The 18,701-nt window shown below is 39.7% G+C and overlaps 1 protein-coding gene and 1 pseudogene across 2 annotated transcripts in view; one reads left to right on the top strand and one right to left on the bottom strand.

Annotated features, from left to right (window-relative positions):
* The first annotated feature begins 6,787 nt into the window (after positions 1-6,787).
* Positions 6,788-7,461, top strand: LOC122742650 (annotated as a pseudogene).
* Positions 7,462-8,615: 1,154 nt separating this feature from the next.
* The window catches only part of SQOR (sulfide quinone oxidoreductase), a 78,981-nt gene continuing 68,895 nt past the window's right edge, over positions 8,616-18,701 (bottom strand). For both annotated transcript variants that reach the window (XM_043987038.1, XM_043987039.1), the window contains exons 7-10: positions 13,349-13,532; positions 11,992-12,059; positions 11,624-11,802; positions 8,616-10,820 (exon numbers count right to left, since the gene is read on the bottom strand). In XM_043987038.1, the coding sequence (XP_043842973.1) occupies positions 10,763-10,820; positions 11,624-11,802; positions 11,992-12,059; positions 13,349-13,532 (489 nt within the window). In that variant the 3' untranslated portion in view covers positions 8,616-10,762. The remainder of the gene's footprint in view (positions 10,821-11,623; positions 11,803-11,991; positions 12,060-13,348; positions 13,533-18,701) is intronic.

Raw genomic sequence — 18,701 nt, 5'->3', positions numbered from 1 at the left:
AGTAATAGACACAATGACTACAACAATGTGAATGTGTATGTTCTGGATTTGGGTTTTTTACTTTGTGCTTCTGAATTTCTGCTACTTGAATTTTATCTTTATGTTCTATTCCTAGTTTCAGGTGCTCCAGTGAATTTTGTCTTTATATTGCTTATGTGTTTTCACATGACAGAAAAAGTTATTGTTTCACTTTTTTAAAAATTAGATATAAAATTTTGGCAATTAAATATAAATTTATTTGGCAAAAAGTTAAAATGATTATGACGATTCTCTAGTTAGGTATTTGGGTTTTTTTTAAGTTGCAGTTCTTATGCCCAAAGGACTATAAAAATGTGTATACCCCTAGCCCTAGCAATATCACTAATAGGTCTGTATCCCAAAGAAATAAAAGAAAAACAGAAAAGACCCATATGAAAAAAAATATTTATAGCAACTCTTTTTGTGGTGGCAAAGAATCAGAAACTGAGGAGAAGACAGTCAGTTGGGGAATGGCTAAATAAATTGTGGTGTGTGATTGTGATGGAATATTATTGTGCTATAAGAAATGATGAAGGGAATAGTTTCAGAAAAGCCTGGGAAGACTTCCATGAACTGATGCAAAGTGAAGTAAGCAGAACCTGGAGGTCGTTATGCACACTAACCACAATATTATAATGATGATCAACAGTGAAAGAGTTAGATACTCTGATCAATACACTGATCCAAAACAATTCCAAAGAACTCATGATGTTATCTAGTTCCAGAGAAAGAACTGATGAACTCTAAGAGCTGATTTGAAGCATCTTAGTTTTCACTTTATTTTTCTTGCCTTTTTTTTCAACAAGTCTAATATGGAAATGTTTTGTATGACTTCACATGTATAACGGGTATCATATTGCTTGCCTTTTCAGCAGGCAAAGGAGAAAATGGAGAGGGAGAGATTTTGGAACTCAAAAATTTTGATGAATGTCTAAAATAAATAAACGAGAATTTTTTTAAGTTTCAGTTCTCTGGAAAAAATAGCTTATTTTATTTTACTTACAAAAATGAATGGCTTTAAGACCTAAAATAATAACTACCACACAAAATTGTATAACATTGCATTTATGTATTTCTAATCCAAATGATGCAAACATAACTAGGTCTTGGGGGAAAAAAAAGATTGGGGGAAGAGGAATTGTGAACAGGGTACTCATTTCCCTCATGCTCTTTGTCTTGATAGCCAAGAAATGCTACCTCACTTTGGGCTCTAGTACTACAGAGGTAGAGATATAGACCAGTGAACACAAATGAGGTCAAGTGAATGATAAGACCAATGGCAGCTGCCAGTGAATGATGGACAAGCCAGCTGGTACCTAACCATCATTTCCCTTATATGATACACGCACACACTTCAGATTGCTTGCACCTGTGTCACCACCTGTCTGTGTTATGAACCTCGCTGTGAATATCGCCAGTTGGGTAACAAAATTCAGCTACATTTTTTAAATTTCTCCATTCTGTTGGTCTCTTCAGCTACTTAACTCCTTTCTGTAATGATGTGTACACCCCCACCCTTTTGTTTCAGCTCAAAATCCTCTCAGAGTGATGTTTTCTGTGCCTTCTGAAAGAGTGAATAGGAATAGTTCGACAACTAACTCCTAGAAGTACCTGCCCCATTTTGCCTGAAAGAAATAAATGTAAAGGACTATGCAATTGTTTTTCACTTTCCACTGCTTTCCAGAGGAGATGTTGTCTATCTGTCATCTTCACAAAAAAAAAAAAAAAGTTAGGCAGAAACAACCCTGAGTAATTTGAATGATTCCACCAGAGATTCTCTAGATGTCTCCAGAGAGATTCTTAAAGTTTAAGAAACAGTTGGGATCATGTTTTGTCATACTCACCCATGGGCAGTGATTCCTCAGGCAGGAAAATGATGCCTGGGGAGAAAATGGGCATTAGGAGTTGGAGTTACCTTGTCCCAGCCTAGTGTCACAGATGGAGACTTGCTTAGAAATAGGAGAGGCTCCTTTCTAATGATCAAATTTTTATGAGATCAAAAGTAGTCAAGAATCATAGCAAATGGAAGAGACTTTGACATTGGGGTTCCCTTGTCTAGCATTGTGTTTGGCCTGAAATACAAGAAGATCTTTGTGCCTCCTTGTCAAAACAGGTAAATTCTGCAGTGGTACCCTATGCCATACTGACACAGTCTCTGATGAAGACACTGGCCTTCTTAAATAATCTCTTCTACTAAAAATGAATTGGAGGGACAGCTAGGTGGTGCAGTGGATAGAGCACCGTCCCTGGATTCAGGAGGACCTGAGTTCAAATCTGGCCTCAGACACTTGACACTTACTAGCTGTGTGACCCTGGGCAAGTCACTTAACCCCAATTGCCTCACACAAAAAAAATTAATTGGAGGCAGTTTCTTAAGAATATGCCTGTATTGAGGTATGGTGGATAGTCAGATTATGTTTGCCCAGGTGACACAACTTCTCCATGTGGAGTGGCTAGGGAGCTTGCTTCCAGGAGGATAGTGATGACACATTAGAAATGCCTTGGAGACATTCTGTAAGTAGTGCCAGCTGGCTAACAATATAATTGGAAGAAACCTTTTTCAATTGGCTTCATAGCCATAATTGTTGGTATCTTCAAAAAAGACAGCATCAGTCATCTGAGAAATTAGTCTCCATCCTCAGCCTTTTTCATCTTTTCTAGGGGAAGGAAGTAGAGCCTCTTGACCTTGTAAGTTGAAAAGGTCATCAAGAGGTCATACCAATATCCTGGATTTCCAGAATCTAGGAAAATTAACAGCATACCTAGAGCCAGTGCAGCCTTGAATTAATATTCAAGGAGAGTTATTGAGTCACCTTTGGGACCCCACAGAAGTACTCACCTGGCAGTGATGCCACCTTTGGACATAAATTTTGTGGGACCAGTGCTGTGTAGGAAGCTTTGAACTTACTCCTCTAGAGATAGCAATGGTATAGGGGAAAATCTGCTCTAGAGATATTAGGGAAAAATGTTTGTATGGTCCTGTCATATTTTTCAGTTAAAAACCCCTTTGTAAAAGTTACCTGATATTAAGTGGATAAAAGGAATTGGAGTACTAGTCACAGGTCCTTAACAATGGGGGGGGGTGAACACAGCAGGTAGGTGTTTGAACCAATAGAATTAGAGAAGAGACACCCCCACAAACCCTTCAAAGTACCCTGGAGGGGCAGCTAGATGGTGCAGTGGATAGAGCAGCAGCCCTGGATTCAGAAGGACCTGAGTTCAAGTCCGGCCTCAGACACTTGATACTTGCTGGCTGTGTGACCCTGGGCAAGTCACTTAACCCCAATTGCTTCACCAAAAAAAAAAAAAAGTACCCTGGAAATCTGACCCTGAGAGAAGAAGCCAGAGCATACTTGATATTTGTCCAATGGATCATTTTTTTATTGAAGAAATCACAGGAAAAAGGGGTAATGCCACTCAAGGTAGTTTCTGTAGATTTATATAACTACATAAAAGAACAGAATCCCTGAAGATATTATTTAAATAAAGAAGTCATGCCACAAACATTCGCAAGGTTCCGAGATTTCTTATTTTGCTTGGTCTTAGCAATTCATTGGTTCTCCTGGAATCTCCCTCAGTTCCATCCTGTTTGTGTTTGGCCTTTTGCTCTCCTCACCCAGAAAATCTGCTCAGATCTGCTCAGAAGGAAAGTAGGCCTAGAACTTGGGGATAGAGATCCCTGAGCATCTCAGATCCAAGAGAAATGAGTGCAGAAAGGAGGGACTCAGGATGATGAAGACAAACATCTGCCAATGTCAGCTTTACTTATGCGTGCAGTATGCTAAGTTCTTACCTCTGCCCAACTTTATTCCTTGGGAGTTGCCCTGTGTTGTACTTGAGACATATAATAACAGTAACTTTATGGAGTCATATATTACATGTTATAAAATAATTTGGGATTTTATTGGTAGTTGAATCCTATACTAACAGAATTCAGGGATTTTTTTTAAGAATATCAACATTCAATAAAGTAGGTAGCTTTTCTTAACTATCTCTAAGGCCTTTTATCTCTCTCACATGGGAGCGGTGTGTCATACTGTTCCCTCAGAGGGATTACTGGGATACCTATTAATAAACAGGAAATCTTTAGTCTCAAAAAAATTGCTACTATTTCCTGCTTACTCAATTCAGAAAGCTTCATCCTGTCAAGAGTATTTTGCTTCCTTCAATTTGCCCCCTGAAAAGAAAAGAGGCATCTACCAGTATAGTCAGAGTGACCCCATTCTTATCTGAGGCATAGATTAAAAGCATGACTCACATTAGAGTAAGGAGAAAAATGGCTTGTTTTCACCTCCTTCTCTTGCTGTGTGCTCCTGACTCACAGGCAAGCTATGGTACCTCTCTGGACTTCGATTTCCTCTTTTATAAAATGAGGGGATTGGATCAAATAAAATTTTGCCCAACCCTAAATTAGTGGTATGGGTTCAGGATGACTAGAATAGAAACATTCCCAGACTACATCCTCTGCTTAGACACACACACACACACACACACACGCTCACACATGCACACACACAGAGCCATCAACCAGAGGATCAATCACCTTTGACAAAGATGCCTGCCATCTCCACCTATACCAACTGCTGACCACTTGTCACTATAGGTTAAGTAAGCCCAAGTGCACCAGAAATAGCACCTTCTCCCCCAAAATACCACCAGTCCTGCTTCCAGCCTGACCCTGATCATGGAGCAGCTAGGTGGTGCAGTGGATAGAGCATTGACCCTGAAGTTGGGAGGACCTGAGTTCCAATCTCACCTCAGACACTAGCTGTGTGACCCCAGGCAAGTCACTTAACCTCAATTGCCTCCAAAACTTTAAATTTTAAAATAAATTTTAAAAAATATTTGTTGAATAAGTGAATGAGCCTCAGTTTCTCTGTCATGACTGAACCCTTACATGTATTATCTCCCCATGTTGGACTGAGTTCCTTGAGAACAGGGACTGTCTTCCCTATTCATGTCCGCAGCACACAGCATAGTTAAGTGCTTAATATTTTTCCATTCATTCATTTATCCATAAGATTGCAAATTGCAAATTTCCCTTTTTCTGAACATATTTGTGACCTTTCATAGCTCACAGAACAGAAGTCAGAGAAAGGCCATTGTCTAATGATCTTCTCAGTAAACACATGTCCCTCTAGCTAAGTCTACAACAGACTTCCCAGGATAATACGAAACAGAGTCAGCAATTTCCTCGTGTCAAAGTCTGCATTGTAATTTCACTAACATAGAATGATCTAGTGGAAAGAGCCCCAAGCTCAAAATCAGGAGGGCTGAAATCTGAATCCCAGATCAAACCCCAACAGTGTCATTGTGACCTAACCTTACTCAACCCCTTTTCATAGTCCACACTATGCCTCCCATTTTGGAAGGCCCTTCACTCCCTCCCTCAACCTAATCACTACCTGACCATCAAGGCTCATCTGAAATGCTACCTTCTCCATGAAAGTCTTACTTGCTCCTGGGCAATAAATCAGCATTTTGTACCTACCTTTTGTAACTTCACCTTCTACCATATATTATGGATATTTGTGTCCATTTCTTATTTCCCCAACTAGACTGTTAGCCCCACAAGACAGAGATTACATCTTATTTCTTTTTTCCATCCCCCTGGAATGCTTTGCAAATAATAGCTGCTCAAAGAATATTTGTTGAACACAGGCCCTGGAGTCAGGAGAACCTAAGTTCAAATCTGGCCTCAGACACTTACTAGCTATGTAACTCTGGACAAGTCACTTAACCCCCAGTTGCCTCCAAAAATAATTTTTTTAAAAAAAAAGTTTTTAAAATGTGTTGAATAAGTGAACAAGCCTCAGTTTCTCTGACATGACTGACCCATCTTCTTTTCAAATCATACTTGTCCTCCATGAGGGTCTTTCTCCCACTCCTCATACTCATTGCAGGCTCATTAACACATTCTTCTTCCTGTTTCACTTTCCATTAACTTTTGATGTTTCCAAATAGTTTGATGGATAGGAGGAAGTGAATAGATACAAAAGAGAACTGAGCTTGTCTAAATATAATCCCCAAATCTTATTGTCATTCTTAACTATGCAACTCTTCCCAGAATATCTAGCAAAAGCAGTGAAACTGATGAGTATGAACATAATCATTAGTTTTTCCTTGCCTCAGTTTTCTTGGTGGAGATGTGAATAAATGGTAAAAAAAAAAAAATGTCCAGAAAGAGAAATGAAATCTTTCAGAGGCAACGGGGCGGTACAATGGATAAAACAACAGCTTAGAGCCAAGGAGACCTAAGTTGAAATCCAACCTCAGATACTTACCAGCTATGTGACCTTGGGCAAGGTACTTTGCCTCAGTTTCCTCCACTGTAAAATGAGGCTAACAGGACCTGCTTTGCAAGGTTGTTCTGAGGTTCAAATGAGCTAGAATTTGTAAACCACTTAGCATAGTGCCTAGCACATAGTAGGTATGATATAAATGCTTATTTCTTCCCCTCTCCCCTCAGAGGAAAGCAGCTTTATATGTTTTTCTCTGGTGGTGTTCAGCTTGTTGATGTAATCAATATAGGAGCTCCTGATGTGGAAACTTTGTCCATCCACAAAGATTAATAAAGCATCTAACATTATATATGATGTGTGTGTGTGTGTGTGTGTGTGTGTGTGTGTGTGTGTGTGTGTGTGAGAAATGGGGATAATAATACCCGTAGCACTTCCTTCACACAGGGGCCATCTCCAGTCATCCTGATGTATATCTCGCCACTGGACCCAGATGGCTCTGGAGGAGAGAGTGAGGTTGGTGACCTTCCACAGCCCTCCTTCACTTAAATCCAATTCAGTGCAAGTCATGACATCACCTCCCAATGTCATGGTCCTCTTCGAGAATGAAGGACAGGCAGTTGCTGCCTGGGAGTTTCTCTTGCTTTATCTGTGGTCCCCCATGGCCTCGCAGAACCGTGACCTGGCTGCTGCCAGCACCGCCGCAGCGTCCCATAAGGGGACCGAGCACCCTAGGGTGCAGCTTGCGGATCCGTGGGCAAGAGGTTACAGCAGGAATTGATGACCCTAATGATGTCTGTAGACAAAGGAATTTCTGCCTTCCCAGACTCTGACAATCTCCTTAAATCGGTTGGGACCATCCATGGGGCTGCTGGGACAGTATATGAAGACCTGAGGTACAAGCTCTCCCTGGAGTTCCCCATTGGCTACCCATATAATGCTCCCACTGTGAAATTTGTCACACCTTGTTACCATCCTAATGTGGATACCCAAGGCAATATCTGTTTGGAAATCCTCAAGGACAAGTGGTCAGCTCTGTATGATGTCAGGACCATTCTACTATCTATCCAGAGCCTGCTGGGAGAACCCAACATTGACAGCCCATTGAACACACATGCTGCTGAACTTTGGACAAACCCCACAGCCTTTAAAAAAGTACCTGCTGGAAACCTACATGAAGCAGGTGACTAGCCAGGAGCCCTGACCTCAGCTGCCCAACCTATCTTCCCTTCATCTTGTTCGTATGTGTATGTGTGTGCATACATCTTTTCCCCTTCCTCATAACCTGTCTTTTCTCTTCTGTACAGGACTGTATCATACTGTTTTCCTTTTTTCTCAAACTCTAGTCCAGCCCTCAACATTAATGTATAAATAAATTTGTTTTTGTTTAAAAAAAAAATGAAGGACAAACAACAACATGGGGTATAAAGATGCTAAATAACTTGTCACATAGTTGGTATGTATCAGAGCTCTTCTAGATTCTATGAGATCTTCTATATCCTATGACTAGACCTTTACCCATTATCTATATATGTAAATTCCTATATACAAAAAGAAACACACACACGCAATTGGAACCAAAGTTTACCAAAACAGTGCACTCCAGCACAGAAAAGGTACAAAACCAAGTTCTGATTCTTAATTTCTCTGTTTCTTTCTCTGCATCTGTATTTTTATTTTAACATCTCTGTATCCTTCCCTGCTATCTAAAAACTTGTCTCCCCTGTCCTTCAACATACTCTCTAGAGACCTTACTATCTGTTATGTATCATCTCATAATTTCCCCCCCCTTTGTCATTCAAACTCTTTTCTTAAAAAGCTGCTAAAACACATTTCTTCCACTTCCTCTCCTCTTCCAATCTTCTGAATCCTCTGCAGTTTGACTTCAGATTTCAATACTAAACTGAAATTGCTCACGATTTCTAGTGGACTTCATCCCCCTTGACTTCTCTATGGCATTTGACATTACTGACTACCCTTTCCTCCTAGATAGTCTCTCATCTGGGTTTTTGTTTGGAAGTCTTGGTGGTGGTGGTGGAGGTGGGGAGGTTGTTTATTTATTTTTGGAAGGGATTGGTCACACTGTTCTCTCTTGCTTTTCTTATTTTTTTCCTCTTTATTTTATTCTTCTTTTCACAGTCTCCTTTGATGTATGATCATCAATGCCTTCTCCCTAACTATGGCTACATTGCAATGTTCCATCCCAGGCCCCCTTCTCTTTTCTGTCTACACTTTCTTACTTGGTTACCTCATCAACCCCCATAGGTTGAATTATTATCTATAAGAGGCAAGGCTAATGGCCATCAGTCTCTTAGATTAGGTGTAATTTGGAGATGAAATGAGGCATAAGTCACTAAATAGTTAACAAAAAAGCTTTATTTTGTCCTCATACAGTAAGGATATGCAACAGGGATACAATAGGACTCATCTTCAACTTTGGTAGGCTAAGCCTACCTGTCCTTTCCTTATGGAAATGTATCTGATCAGTAGGTCATCAGGGCAAGATATGGCAACTCTTGTGGTCTTGGGCACCACAAGTCTAAGAAGTTTAGATACCAAGTGGCAGGGACTTTTTATGCCTTTAAATGACCAGGAAGCTGCATCAGGGAAACAGAGGCCAACCAGGTCTCAGGACCACTTTGTTTTCTTTTAGGGAAAACTAATTCCTGTTGCAGGAAGAGGTGAGCCTAACCCACATTGTGGGGGAAATGCTGGAAGATACTAATCCTACCACAGGACCTCATATACAGATGACTATCAGATGTAAATATCCAGCCCTAGTCTCTTTCCTTACCTGCAGTCCTACATTATCAACTTCCTGTTGAACATTTTGTCAAATTGCATATCCCATAGGCAATTAAAAATCTGCATATCCAAAACTGAATTCATTATCTTTCCCCTAAAAACCCACCTGCTTCCAAAACTCCCAATTTCTCTCAGGGCACCACCATCCTTCCAGTCCCCTAGGTTCAAAATCTTGTTAAATCCTGTCATTTTTAATTCCCCAACAATTCTTGAATCTATATTCTTCTTTCCACTCACAGTTACCACCCTTAAATCAGGCCCTTATTACCTCTCATTTGAACTATTGCAATAGCCTCCTAATTGGTCTCCCTGCCTCTAGTCTCCCCCCAACTCCAATCTGTCCACCACCAACCCCCACATCCAAAATGATTTCCCTAAAGCACTGTTCAAACCACATCACCATCACCCCACCCTCTCCCTCAATAAACCCCAATGGTTCCCTATTACTTTTAGGAAACTCCTCTTTGGGATATTTAAAACTCTTCAGGGGGCAGATAGGTGGTACAGTGGATAGAGCACCGGCCCAGGAGTCAGGAGGACCTGAGTTCAAATCTGGCCTCAGACCCTTGACACTTACTAGCTGTGTGACCCTGGGCAAGTCACTTAACCCCAATTGCCTCACCAAAAAAAAAAAAAAAAAAACCTTCAGAAACTGATACCATCCTACCTTTCTAAACTTGGAATGTTTTATTCCCATTCATAGACTCTACAATCCAACAAAACTATGCTTCCTGCTCCTCCTCACACAATACTTTGTCTCCAATCTCTGTACCAGCTGTCCTTCATGTTATATGTGTGTTTGTGTGTGTGTGTGTGTGTGTGTATGTATGTATATATATTCTTTCCCCATCTTGTCCTCTTGAATCTCTTCTTTCCTTCAAGACTTGGCTCAGGCTGTATGAGATCCTTCCTGGGCCCCTCAGCAATTAATGTCTTCTTTCCCAAGGATAACATGTACCTGTTATGTGTGTATACACACACACACACACACACACACACATATATATATGTACATGTTTGTGTGTATATACACCAAAAAGAGTCCCAAAGAATCAGACATGACTGAAAAATGGCTAACAACAATAGATATGTACATAGAGAGAGCTGGGAGGGAGTCAATAAGGGACTCTAAGAAGAAGAACAGGTCCAGCACATCAATTTATGTGCTTCCATAAAACATCCATAGGGTCAGCAGTTAGCAATCCCCTTTGAAGGGGATGAGATAGGAGCGCTCCCCATTTCAACAGTCTTGTGATTAGACATGACCTGAAAACAATACATGTCCCAATTTGGCAATATCTAAGAATCAGCCTCACCTAAAACTCATAAAAATGCTAAAAAAAAAAAATCTGTAATTAACTTGGTGATCTGTGACTTGCTCTTTTGAAATAAATTCTGGTGTTGAATATTCTTGATGGAGAAAAATAACAGTGCAGCATTTCATTCCCACCATTTTAAATAATGCTAATTCTGGTACCAATATTAATACCCATACATTTGTGTCATGAAGTAAGGGTTGGACCCTTTCATTTAGGCAGACAAGCCAGCAAGGTGGCTTTTTCAAAGACAAATGAAGAAGGAAGCTGTTGTAAGAGTACAAGTTATTTAGAGGATTAAGCTTGAAACCCTTCATTCTGCTTTGGCTTGAAGGCAGTGGTTCGGGGTTAGTAACAGTCAGGAAAGCAGGTCTTCGGTCATTTCTAATCTCTACCCAAACGTAGCAACTTCCGCAAACGGGCTGGGCCCTCCCAGTAGCCCCTGTGAGAAAGGGGGGCAGGGGGAGAGAGAGAGATCTTGTGTGAGTAATAACAAAACCATCAAGATGCTGAAAAAGAAATGACATATCAATGGGAGAAACTTAACATCATCCCACTGCTAGAAGGCTACACAAGGCAGAGTCCAATACTTGGGTTTGAGTCCATTCCCTGCTACAGACTCACTGTGTTATCTCTCAGAGCCTCATTTCTGCCACCTCTCAAGCAGTCCACCTGACCTACCTAATATGGTAATATTGAAGAGCACCTGAAAGGTATATATAGTGTTCTATAAATATAAGCCCTTATTATTAATATTGTGATTTAGCTAGAAGATCCTCTCTGATAGACTGAGGAAAGATAGTGTGAGGTACACGAGGCAGCAGACTTGGGGTAACCCTCCTAATCAGATAGAATGCCATTCTTGGAATCAGAAAGGCCTGCCTTTGACACTTACTAGCTGTGTGACCATGGGAAAGTCCCTTAATCTCCCTAAGATTAAGCTTCCTCATTTGTAAAATGGGGATAATAATACCTCTAGGACTTCCTTCACAGAGTTAGTATTAGGCACAAATATATGTAAATATATGTAATATATGCAAAGTGCTGTGTAAACTGTACCTATTTTTATGAGAAAGAGGACCATCTCCCTGGAAATACTACTCTTGCACTCACTCAGGTGCAATAATATAATAGAAATAGATATATATGTATGTATATATATATATATATACGTATATATATATATATATATAATAAAAGAGGTCCTTCAGAATCAGCTTCATATATGATTGAAACTATACTTACTTTAGCATTCCATTCCAATAGAGAAAAGGCATCACATCAGCTTTCATAAGGTACATGGAGAGTCGTTCTTTACTCTGGTCAAAGGGGAAGGTTTCTAGAGGCTGAGCACTGTAGTCAAATTCAGCAAGTATCACCTTGTTGTAGTTTGTAACAAGTGGACAAGATGTATACCCATCATACTGAAATAAAGAATCAGAAAAAGAGCGTGACACATACATTCTCTCAAGCAGAGTGAACTTTTAAAATCTGTAAAGAGTTTGGGTTTTTCAAAAATAATTAAGGTGATAATGGTAAAAATGTGGGTAACAACTGCACAGGAAGAAGGATTTTCATGTACCCTGGGCTAAGTAAGTGAAATAACATGATACCTTGTTGACCGGTTCTTTATTGTTCATCACCAGAGAAATTGTGTGGTCAAGTACTCCAGACTGGGCAGCTATAGGAGAAAAATGAATACTCAGGATAGTACTATTCATTTTATTTCATCAGTTTGTAAATTAATTTCATTGTAAACGAGTTAGGTTGGTGGGCAAGAGACTACCTGCCCTTACAAAGGTCACATACAGCCATTTATGTTCACAAACCCCCTCATCTTTCCCATTCTTTCCATTTCTGGATTCCCCCAAATCTCTAGGCTACTGGAGTAGGCATGTTCATAGTTATCCATTTGATAATACACACACACACGCACACACACATCCATGGATGGACAGGAGTCATCTGTACTGGTTTCATGAGAGCCAGATGTTAAATTTTCAGTGTGAGCATTTATTTATATGACAGAAATTAATAAATGGTACAGATCAGGGTTTGATTTATTATTTTGTTGATTTTCTAGAATTAAGAAAGTAATAAAGGAAAATGTTAATAATGTATACTAAACTTAAAAGTATGTTATGCATATTTATATCTTCCCTGAGAGCCAGGTGTTAAACATTTACAGAACCCCTGCACATACCCCACCTTTTCTTCTCTGGTAGAAAACTGATGACACTGCTCTTTCCAGAAGGAGGCATTAACAGGGTTGTCAATTTCAAACAAGAGGAAACAAAAGGGGAGATTTAGACTGCATCTCTCCACCCCAATTCCTTATTCTTTTAGTGGATATCAGTAGCAATCTTTTGGACAGAATGCCAACATGTATTTAACTTGAACAGTTGTAATTTACTTCTTTGAAATAAACCTACCTAGGTGTCACCTGTCTAAGTGGTGCAGTAGATAGAGTGCTAGGTCTGGAGTCAGGAGTAAGGAAGACTCATCTTCCTGAGTTTAAATCTGGCCTCAGAAACTTACTAGCTGCATGACCCTGGGAAAATCACTTAACCCTGTGTTCCTCAGTTTCCTCATCTGTAAAATGAGCTGGAGAAGTAAATGGCAAACCACTCTAGTATCTTTGACAAGAAAACCTCAAATGGGGTCATGAAGAGTTGGACACAACTGAAAGTGGTCTGCCATTCTCTCTCCCACTCATTTTACAAATGAGCAAACTGAGGCAAACAGAGGTCAAGTGACTTGTCCAGGGTCACAAAGCTAGGAAGTGTCTGAGATGGGATTTGAACTCAGGTCTTTCTGATTCCAGGTCCCCCTATCTGTCCACTATGCCACCAGCTGCTGATAGATCCATTGGAATATGAAGAGACACAGAAAATGGTTGTCATTAGTTATCATAGAAACTTTTTGGTCTAAGTTTGAACTGGAAAAATAATGGCAGTTTTTCAATCCTACCTACTGCAGCTGCTGTCTTTGATGTGGGAAGGTTGGTACAGTCTCCAATGCCAAAAATATTTGGGTATTTCTTGTGCTGCAGAGTTTCTTTGTTCACATCCACCCATCCAGCAGCATCTGCAACAGGACTCTCCCTGACCACATCAGGTGGCCCCATGGGCGGAGTGACATGAAGCATCTCATACTAGAGAAAAAGAGAGAGAAGGTAAAATAAACTTGTGATCCCTTGCTCTTTCTCCAGTCTTCTTTGTTTGTCTTCAGGGTTTTTTGTTTGTTTGTTTTGTTTTTTGCAGGGCAATGAGGGTTAAGTGACTTGCCCAGGGTCACACAGCTAGTTAAGTCTCAAGTGTCTGAGGCTGGATTTGAACTCAGGTCCTCCTGAATCCAAGGCCAGTGCTTTATCCACTGCGCCACCCAGCTGCCCCCTATTTTTTCTCCAGTCTTCTTGCTGGGGCCTTGTCACCCTGACAAGTCCATTAGGCTTGTACCCATATCAAGCACATAACAAGTCTTCATGTTCTAAAAACTCACATGCTCTGCCAGCATGACACCCACTCCCTACCCGCAAGGCTCTCCCCACTCTGGTCCATCCTATATATTGTTTTTACTTGGAATGTCCATTAGGTTTTTTATCACTTGAACAGACATTTTAAAGCACTTCTTGTGTAACGTAGCACTGTACCAAGTTGATAATCCCAAACACAGGTCTGACCATGCCATTCCTCTATCAAAGAACCTTCAATGGCTCCCTATTACCTCCAGAATATCAACTCATACATCCTAGGAAATTATAAATCTTAGAGCTTTGGAGGTTACTTAAAATTGATTCACCTATCATAGAACATCCTACTAAGGTGCAAAGAAACTGGCATCATAAAGTACATAAAGCTTGTGACAGTCTTCGTAACTTGGTAACCACCTAGTTGCCTCTATGTCTATGTACCAGAACAATAATCATTGATGATAGTTGGGATTGCAAAAGGTTAATTTTTTAAAAAAACTTTTGAAGACATGTATACAATATATTTTGGAGTAGAAGTCAGAGCTGGTAGTTTTGGTACATTCCTGTAAAGCTGATCTGGGCAGCTGGGTGGCAGAGTAGAAAGGGTGATGGGCCTGGAGTCAGAAAGACTCATCTTTCTGATTTCAAATCTGGCCTCAAACACTTACTAGCTGTGTGACCCTGGGCAAAGTCACTTAACCCTTCTTGCCTCAGTTTCCTCATTTTCAAAATGAGCTGGACAATACTGTACAATGATCAAATATGATTAACTTAGATCTTCTTGGCAATACAAAGATCCAAGACAAGTACAAAAGACTCATGATGGAAAATGCTATTCACATGCAGAGAAACAACTGATGGAGTCTGAATACAGATTGAAGCATACCATTTTCATTTTCTTTATTTTTTTCTCAAAGTTTTCCCCTTTTGTTCTGTTTCTTCTTTCACAACATGACTAATAGGGAAATATATTTTACATGACTGCACATATATAACCTATATCAGGTTGCTTACCATTCTTAGGGGGAAGGGGAAAGGAGGGAGAAAATTTGGAATTCAAAATTTTATATAAAAATTGAATGTTAAGAATTGTCCCTACATGTAATTGGAAAAAATAAAATACTATATAAAAGAAAAAATAAAGGAACTGAGAATATTGACACTAAGGGGGACAAGGTCATCCTGCATGAAAAGAAAAAATTAAATAAAATGAGCCAGAGAAAGAAATGGCAAACCTCTCTAGTATCTTTACCAAGGAAGCCAAACAAGGTCACAAAGAGTCAAATACAACTAAAATGACTCAACAGCAGCCTCTTCCAATACATGGTGAGGAAAGTAGTAGCAAAAGGTATTTTAAAAAGTAGACCCACAGGCTCTGAAGTCAGAGGACCAGATTCAAATCTATCTCTCCTCTCTCCCTCTCCTCTCTCCTCTCCCTTTCCCTCTCTTCTCTCCCCCCCCCCCATTCTCCACTCTCTCTTTCTTCCCACCCACTTCCCCTGGATTCTGCACCTTGGAAGAGCCCTTTATGACTCAGGGAGTTTCACAAGAACTCAGGGCATCCAAGGCAAAAAGAAAGGACAGCCCCCACAGCACAATCTAAAAAAGAAAAAAAAATGAGCAAAGAGGTACCATGGAATAGAGGATAGAGAAAAGGCCTCAGAGTCAGAAAGATCTGGGTTCAAGTCTTGTCTCTGATCACATACTGGCTGTATAACCATGGGCAAGTTAACCTCACTTTGCTGTCCCAGGCAATTTGTTAAGACTATAAATTGCAGAGTTGTTGATTTGCCTTTGTAGAAGAAGTCTCCTTACCCAGGATTTCTTATGCCAATGAAATCACAGATTCAGTTCAGAAATTTTCTTAAAATGTATCACCTTGTTGGGGCAGCTAGGTGGAATAGTAAATAAGCACCGGTCCTGGATTCAGGAGCACCTGAGTTCAAATCTAGCCTCCAACATTTCACTTAACCCCAATTGCCTCACTTAAAAAAAAAAAAGTTTCACCCTGTGCCTTCTAACTTTAGCAGTGTTACACATGGGCATCCTCTCTCCTCAGACATGGCCTCCTACTCCCCTCCACCTTCCTCTTCTCATTGCTTCTCTACATTTCATTTCTACTACTTTTCACTTGTATATTAGGAGAGGCAGGTGCCACCATAGGAATAAGGAGTGGACCTGTGACTACATTGGTCTAGGGAACTCTGAAATGATGAAATTCCCTCTACCAATGCAGGACAGCACCTCTCTGCAAGCATAGTTGTAGAGAGTTATCTTGAGGCAATTAAGAGCAATTAAGTCCGAAATCACAGTCAGTTTATGTCATAGAAAGGTCATCAACCCAGGTCTTCTTGGCTTCAAGATAGCTCTCTATCCATTAGGCTGGTTCTGGGTCACATAAACAACAAGAAACTGGACTAGACATTTTCTCTGCTCCCCACAACCTCTTGAACCTCTCCAAAACAGAAATTATGTACCAAAAATAAATCAATTTCAGCTGTCTCCATGGTCTAGGGCAACCAGAATCCAAAATAAAGCTTTAAAAAACCGAGGGATTTATGCTCACTGTCTCTGAGCACATTCAGCATCTCTCTCCCATCTTCCAAGTAACAGCAAGGCTGCACTGGCAGGCCCAAGGACCTGACACAGGCTTAGATCAAAACCTACCCCTATGCCCTGGTCCCCCTCCCTCTTTGCTGGAGATTTCAGCTTCAGGCTGTGGAAGTTTGCTTGGGCTTTGACAAGCCAAGATGGTCACAGTTTTTTAGGAGTAAAAGCCTACCAAGGGCTGCAACCTGTAAGAATCAGTGCTGCAAAGCTCTAACCTGCACCCATCCCTATTAAAAATACTAGAAAACATAGGAATAAATGCAGCTTACCTTAAAATGATAAGTAATATTTATCTAAAACTATCAGCAAATATTATCTATAATGGGGATAAGCTAGAAGTCTTCCCAATACAATCAGAGGTGAAGCAAGGATGTCCATTATCACCTCTATTACTTAATATTGCAGTAGAAATGTTAGCTATAGCAATAGAGGGAAAAGAAATTAAAGGAATTAGAAAAGGCAATGAAGAAACAGAACTATCACTCTTTTCAGATGATATGATGTTGTATTTAGAAAATCCTAGCAAATCAACTTAAAAAAATACTTGAAATTAACAACTTTAACAAAGTTGCAAGATACAAAATAAACCCACATAAGTCATCAACATTTCCATATATTACCAACAAAGTCCAGCAGCAACAGATAGGAAAAAAATTCCATTTAAAATAACTATAGACAATATAAAATATTGGGGATTCTACATGCCAAGACAAACCCAGGAACTATATGAGCACAACTATAAAACACTTCTCACACAAATAAAGTCAGTTATAAACAATTAGAAAAATATTAATTTCTCATGGGTAGATGCAGATAGGTGGCACAGGGGATAGAGCATCAGCCCTGGAGTCAGGAGTACCTGAGTTCAAATCCAGCCTCTGATACTTGATACTTACTAGCTGTGTGACCCTGGGCAAGTCACTTAACCCCAATTGCCTCACCCCCCCAAAAAATAATTCTCATGGGTAGGCTGAGCCAATATAATAAAAACGGCAATACTACCTAAATTAATCTATTTATTTAGTGTCATACAAATCAAACTATCAAAAAATTATTTTATAGATGTAGAAAAAATTAAAAAATTCGTCTGGAATAACAAAAGCTCAAGGATATCAAGGGAATCAATGGAAAAAATGCAAAAGAAGGTGGTCAAGCCATTCCAGATGTCAAACTGTATTATAAAGTGGTAATTATCAAAACAATCTGGTACTGGCTAAGAAATAGGTGGATCAGTGGACTAGAATAGGTATGAATTACACTATAGTAAATGACTATAGTGATCTAGTGTATGATAAACCCAAAGATCCAGGCTTTTGGAACAAAAATTCATTATTTGACAAAAACTGCTGGGGAAACTGGAAAACAGTATGGCAGAAACTAGGTATAGACCAACATCTCACATCATATACCAAAATAAGGTCAAAATGTGTCCGTACTTTACATATAAGGGGTGATACCATACACAAATTAAAAGAGCATGGAATAGTTTATCTGTCAGATATATGGACAGGGGAAGAATTTAGGACCAGAGAAGATATAGAGAGCATCACAAAATATAAAATAGATCATTCTGAGTATATAAAATTTAAAAGGTTTTGCACAAACAAAACTAATGCCACCAAGATTACAAGGGAAGAAGAAAACTGGGAAAGAATTTTTGAAACAAATATCTCAAATATATAGAGAACTGAGTCAAATTTATAAAAAAAAACAAGTCATTTTCCAATTGATAAATGGCCAAAGGATTTGAACAGGCAGTTTTCAGACAAAGAAATTAAAGCTATCTATAGTCATGTTAAAAACCCTCTGAATCACAATCTCTAAATAAGATAAATGCAAATTAAAACAACTCTGAAGGGGCAGCTAGATGGCACAGTGGATAGAGTACCATCCCTGGATTCAGGAGGACCTGAGTTCAAATCCAGCCTCAGACACTTAACACTTACTAGCTGTGTGACCCTGGGCAAGTCGCTTAACCCCAATTGCCTCACTTAAAAAAACAAGTCTGAGGTACCACACCTCACACTTATCAGAGTGGCTAATATGACAAAAATGGAAAATGTTGGATGTTGGAGGGGATATGGGAACATTGGGATGCTAATCCACTGTTGGTGAAATTGTGAACTGATTCTGGAGAGCAATTCAGAACTATGCCCCAAAGGCTATAAAACTGTGCATACCCTTTGATCCAACAATACCACTTCTAGGTTTATATCCCAAAGACATCCAAAAAAAAAGAAA

This window comes from Dromiciops gliroides, chromosome 2, assembly GCF_019393635.1.
Source record: "Dromiciops gliroides isolate mDroGli1 chromosome 2, mDroGli1.pri, whole genome shotgun sequence".
Lineage (NCBI taxonomy): Eukaryota > Metazoa > Chordata > Mammalia > Microbiotheria > Microbiotheriidae > Dromiciops > Dromiciops gliroides.
This window is presented reverse-complemented; position numbering and strand designations above follow the sequence as displayed.